Raw genomic sequence first — 5,990 nt, forward strand, 5'->3', positions numbered from 1 at the left:
ATGATTAATTTCATCAGGCTTGATTGATAAATATAGTTGAGTATCATCCGCATAACAATGAAAGTTTACAGAATGATTCCTTATAATATTGCCTAACGGAAGCATATATAATGTGAACAAAACAGGTCCGAGCACTGAGCCCTGTGGCACTCCATGGCTAACTTTGGTTTGCGTGGAAGATTCATCGTTGACACGTACAAACTGAGAGCGTTCAGATAGATAGGACCTAAACCAGCCTAAAGCAGTTCCCTGTATGCCAACTAAGTGCTCTAGTCTTTGCAATAGGATATCATGGTCGATAGTATCAAATGCAGCACTAAGATCGAGCAAGACAAGAATAGAGACAAGTCCCTTGTCTGAGGCTATTAGAATGTCATTTGTGAATTTAACCAGAGCTGTCTCTGTGCTATGTTGTGTTCTAAAGCCAGACTGAAAATCTTCAAATAAATCATAGTTTTTTAAGTAATCACACAGCTGCTTTGCGACTGCTTTCTCAAGAATTTTTGAGAGGAACGGAAGATTAGAAATAGGTCTATAGTTGGCTAAAACCTCTGGATCGAGGTTGTGCTTTTTAAGAAGCGGTTTTATCACTGCTACTTTGAATGATTGTGGAACATAGCCTGATAATAAAGACATATTCATAATATTTAATAAAGAAGTGCTAATTAATGGAAAAACTTCTTTTAACAGCTTAGTTGGAATCGGGTCTAAGATACACGTTGATGGTTTAGAAGAGAGAATCATTGAATTGTTCATTAAAAATATATTGCAGGTGGTAAACATTTTTATTATTTTTTATTGTTTAACTATATCTGCTTCCAAGTAGCTTGATTTTCACTAAGGGATCCATACATTGTTTTAAACTAAAAAAATCATGTTAAATATGTGTTCAAATAAATGTGGTTGAAAAAAGCACAATATCTGTGTTCATGTACATTCATCTACGTTATTGCGTTATTTTTGTTATTCTTATTTATACTGTTACTTAAATTTGTACTCTTATCTTTGTTCTTGTAATTCTTGTGTAAACTCTTTTTCTGTACTGTGTTTCATTCTTATTGTGCAGCTATGACAGCTGAATTTCACTACAGGGATCAATAAAGGTCTAGCTTATCTTATCTTATTTTATCTACCTCCTTTTGGAGTAGAAGTAAAAAGCAAAAAGAAATGGAAGTAATCAAATGGTGTGCAAGTATCTCAAAACTGCACGTAAGAACATGTCCTTAGTAACTGTCCTCCACTACTATAGCCATGGTAAACTGGGCATGTTAGTATATGATTCATAGGGCTTATCTCCTTTGCGCATTAAACATTCATTCCCAATCATTCCAAATGCATTAGCAGTGGTCTATTAAAATTGCCTCTTGCTCTTCTATCTTTATGCTTGTGACCTTACATTTAAATCCACACATTAACCCCGCACCATGGAACAATGCAGTGTTCTGTTGCATTCTTAGCACATGGCAGCATTTTATAAGATTATTCCAGCGTACATCCATGACCGTGTCCTTGATTAAAGCCAGTTGGCAGGAAACCGTCCTCATTCTGGTGTAAGCCTACTGCCAAGAGCATCTGATGGGTAGCATTTTGTTGATGGCAAAAAGACAGACAAGCCATACATGGACCTTGGAATGACTGGACAAATTGAAGAATGTGTGTAATGGCCATGAAAAAAGCATATTTCTGCTTTGCTATTCAACTCAATCGGGAATTCTGCCACATTTCAGGGTAATCTTCATTATACAAAAGTATAAGTCTATTATGAAAGTGACCAACAATATAATTGGTATGATCAGGGTTGTGGTGAAGGCAGAACTGCACATTGGCAATGTAGCGAGAAAATAAATGTAACACTCACATCTACTGGCCATCAGCTGTACTAGCACTGATGTTGGATGGTGTGTCATGTCATCCATAGTCTGTAGATGCACAGTAGGTTCTGTGTAAAGCAGACTCTCGTTGCATATTTTCCTGATTTAAAGTGGTGTAATGCATCAATATAATATCATTTTCTCTGACAAAACCCTTTTTAAACGTGGCAGTCGTGAACAGACCCCTGCCCCATTATAAGTGTACGTGGACGTTGCGTCACTTAAAAGTTGCAAACAAATGATGCCTTCAAGGACACTCGAAATTATGAACATAAATCTGTGAACAGCCATGTGAATGTCCCAATACAGTTTGTGGTGTAACACAGGACGCTGTATTTTTTATACGATGCTATAGAAGGTCGGTAACAGAGATATATGCTACAAGTTTTAGGAAGTTACGTAGTTTATAGACTGTGAGGCTGTTTCAAATGTACTTGTCAGTTGTCAGAGCCCAGGAGGAGCACATGAACGCATCGAAAGTTTAGTGTGCAGAGTGGAGATATCTGTAGCCATGGAGGAAAAACAGAGCAGTACGGATCAGAATTTTACTCCAGGTAGGCTACTAAACACAATCCATTTGTTATTTTCAAAATAACAGTAGCTAACATTAATACATTTACGACATTATCAAAGTTACCGGTGGACCGTTAGCTACCAAAGTTAACAGCCCAGGCAGCAGTCACTCCCAGCCAGCTGTGTTTAGCAGCTAACCCAAGTGTTGTTGACATACACTGGTTTAAGTTACACTTTTGGTTTACTTTTTAAATATATCTAAGAAGATTTTTTTTAAACATATTGGTCACACTACGCACTCTCTATATGTTTAATTCAGTCCATTTCCTCAGATAAACGATGTCGCAGAAACTAAATCTGTAGTTCCGTGTAGCTATTCGCAGGAATTTAACAAAACTTCAAACCAAACCAAACCACGTTTTTAAACTGTTCAGTTAAATGCTAAAGTGACATAAACATATTATTTTGCCTGTCAAAAGCCCTCACACCAATCATTGGGGTCTTCTGATAAATTCGGCATGCAGGTGGTCCACCAAACAGCATTTCAAATATTCCTACACATTGTCTGTTTACTCTCAAAAGCATACTTGTTGAGGTTTTGACTTATACTTCATGTGTTTTTGATATGTCACTTACTTGTTTTTGGTTTCATTCTTGGATGTGAATCAAACTAATACCTTGAAGTTAATAATTAAGCCTTGTCCATTTATCACTTCAGACCCAGGGAGGGCAGGAGCAACACACGATGCCCCACGTGACCCCAGGCCAGAGGATATCATCAGCAGAAAGCTGAGTGAGCAGGGCCGCTTCGCCTATGCGGCCCTGTGTGCTGTGTCTGTGGGTCATCTGTTCACTGGACCTGAGAACAGGTAACAGAGCGATGAGGATACAGTCATCATGAGATGTTGTGTCCTTCCTTGTAAAATCAATAAAACCCCTACCTAAAAGCCTCCCATCAATATTCCTCTAATTTGAATTTGAATTTGGATCTGTTTTGTTTGATAGGGACGAAGCTATTTTACATAGATCCATTGCAGCTAATTCCAACCCTAGTTCGGCATCTACATATAGGCTACAGCGTTGTTATAATATACACAGTTCGGTATCATAGAACGAGAATACACTTCAAATATGGAAATACAATACAATACACATTACACACACCATAATTACAACAATGCACCTACACTAAGGCCCCGGCCCCACGAGGACGAAAACGGTCGTTTGCGTTACTGTTTAGTGTCATATAGACCGTTCGGCCACACGAGGACGACCGAATATGACAGTAAACAACTGCGGAAACGATAACGGGTCCCAAGGTGGAAAGAACGGCATACGCAACGCTCTGGGGGGTCCAACGGCTCCGTGTGTGCGCCCTATACGATAATTTTTCTGATAATGATGAGGCAATAGCCCCACCTCTCCTGCTCACCTCCGCGTCAAAGTAAACTGCACACTGAATTCAGATTATTTATCTTTCTCTCGATATGGACATAAACGCGAGTGAAGTCTAATCTGACAGGACGGAGACACGCAGCTCTGCTCACCTGCAGCTCCTCCCGCTGTGATGCAGCGGTGAACGGAGCAAAACACACACTTCAAGTCAGACTTGAAGTGTGTGTTTTGCTCCGTTCACCGCTGCATCACAGCGGGAGGAGCTGCAGGTGAGCAGAGCTGCGTGTCTCCGTCCTGTCAGATTAGACTTNGGGGAGAGGCGGGCTATTGCGTCATCGTTATCAGGAAATGATCGTATAGGCGTAAACAAGGGGCCGTTTGCCCCCCCAGAGCGTTTCGTTGGCAGATCGACCCGTTATCGTTATCTTTGTCTGCGTTTCCATGTCGGCCTTGTGTGGCCGTACCGTCTCAGTTTTCAAAGAGCTTCAGGGGAGGCGCATCATGAGACACAAAAGAACGAGAAAAAGACGAGTAAAGTGACACTTGCCCACTTTTGTCTGTCTGTGGAGACCGAGTTNTGTCAGAAGAGAGGGAGGAAAAAGAGAGGCTCCATGTATTTTATTATTATATTATATAGATTCGTTATTCATTTGTTTTAAAGCTCAATAAATAACAAAGAAGACCTTTGATCGGCACTTTTATAATTTTGTCCGGAAGATTTCAACTTTAACACACGTTGACTGGCGAAAAGCTCTGCCCGGTTCCCTCGGGTTATGGCTAGAAAGGATCCGTCTAGTGTAAAACTCTCGTGATAGTTTGCAAGTCACGTGGCTGAATGTTTGCGTTTGGCAGGCAGCCTTTCAGTTACGATCGTTAACATCAGTGGGCGATCAGCAAATGATGGTGAGAAGCTAAACTATCTATTAACGATGTCAATGACAGGGAGTGTGATTGTTGAAATAGGGTGTTAGCGGTCTTGCTGTTCAAAGAAGAATGACAACACTGCAGATCACCAACACTATGGTTTATTTTTTATTCACAGGCAAGTCAACGTTGTCGCAGTAAAAGTCCCAAGATAGCTCCTGGTGCAATAAAATGTTCCCTTTCAGTGTTTTACTATTATCCTGCTGCATTAATGTGTATGTTGCATCATGTTACTGCTGTAGATGTGTTTCCGAGTCGCTCCAACGAGTTACAACGAGAACGTGACGTCATATTTACACAAGACGGATCCTTTCTAGCCATAACCCAGCTCTGGGCTGTCAGAAGAGGGGGAGGGAAAGAGAGGCTCCGTTTATTATGGCTAGAAAGGATCCGTCTTGTGTAAATATGACGTCACGTTCTCGTNTGTCTATATTGTCGCTGTATTGTATAATTAATTGTATAATTATTTGTTTGTTTTACTTTGATGTGGGTTTATTTTTTTTATTATTTATATATATTTTTATTTATTTTTGGTTTTGTCCGTGTGGGCATGTGCGGGTGGAGGGAGGGAGGGGGGAGTGTAATGAGTGTACTGTGGTACTGTGATATTACAATATAAATGAAATGGCATCGATTACTGTACACTATAATGAAATAAAAAGAGTTGTAAAAAAAAAAAAAAAATGTATGACTTTGAATTTTTAAGTCATGAATTCTGGAAATGTAAACTGCCTACTGCCGCTATTGTTTTTTAAATGTCAACAATACAAATGTATGTGGGTCACTTCTTAAAGAGTGGGTGGGAATCACTCCATTTATTTGTACATTTTGTAGGCAAAGTTATAAAGTAACACTATTATTGCTACTTTTGTAATTATTATTACTCTAATTAGTATGTTTTTTTCATTCATAAATTAGATTCTGTATTTTAATTTTAATGCATTTATTTGTTTCTTTTTTAAAGAGCGTTCTCCTTGTGTCTTTTTAAATTATTACCGCAAAGGGTTCTCAACTTTGGAACACATTACCCTCTGATATGAAATTAATTCCAGATATAAAATCCTTTAACACGAGCCGTACCTATTTTTAACACATGTACGAACAAGTGTGTATTAGGCCCCGGCCCCACGAGGACGCATACGGCTAAACGCATAGGATTAACGCAAACGCAAAAAAGCTTCTGTCCACACGCAATATTCACCGGATATTGTCTGTCCACAAGAGACAGCTCCGTTTAGCTCCAACCGCTGGAGAAGCAGCAGTACATATGCAGGAGCCTGTACGTGG

General features: G+C 39.6%; 2 protein-coding genes across 2 annotated transcripts in view; both read left to right on the top strand.

Moving 5' to 3' along the window:
• Nucleotides 1-1,072, top strand: part of LOC104966500 (gamma-glutamyltransferase 7-like) — a 6,215-nt gene extending 5,143 nt beyond the window's left edge. The window contains exon 12 of the mRNA XM_010795686.1: nt 1,067-1,072. Coding sequence (XP_010793988.1) covers nt 1,067-1,072 — 6 coding nt within the window. The remainder of the gene's footprint in view (nt 1-1,066) is intronic.
• A 1,040-nt stretch (nt 1,073-2,112) lies between these two features.
• tmco4 (transmembrane and coiled-coil domains 4) overlaps nt 2,113-5,990 on the top strand; it is a 19,647-nt gene continuing 15,769 nt past the window's right edge. The window contains 2 exon segments of the mRNA XM_010795148.1: nt 2,113-2,425; nt 3,103-3,253. Of these exon segments, the coding sequence (XP_010793450.1) occupies nt 2,383-2,425; nt 3,103-3,253 (194 nt within the window). The 5' untranslated portion in view covers nt 2,113-2,382.

Source organism: Notothenia coriiceps, unplaced genomic scaffold, assembly GCF_000735185.1.
Source record: "Notothenia coriiceps isolate Sejong01 unplaced genomic scaffold, NC01 NC01_scaffold00037246, whole genome shotgun sequence".
NCBI classification, from domain to species: domain Eukaryota; kingdom Metazoa; phylum Chordata; class Actinopteri; order Perciformes; family Nototheniidae; genus Notothenia; species Notothenia coriiceps.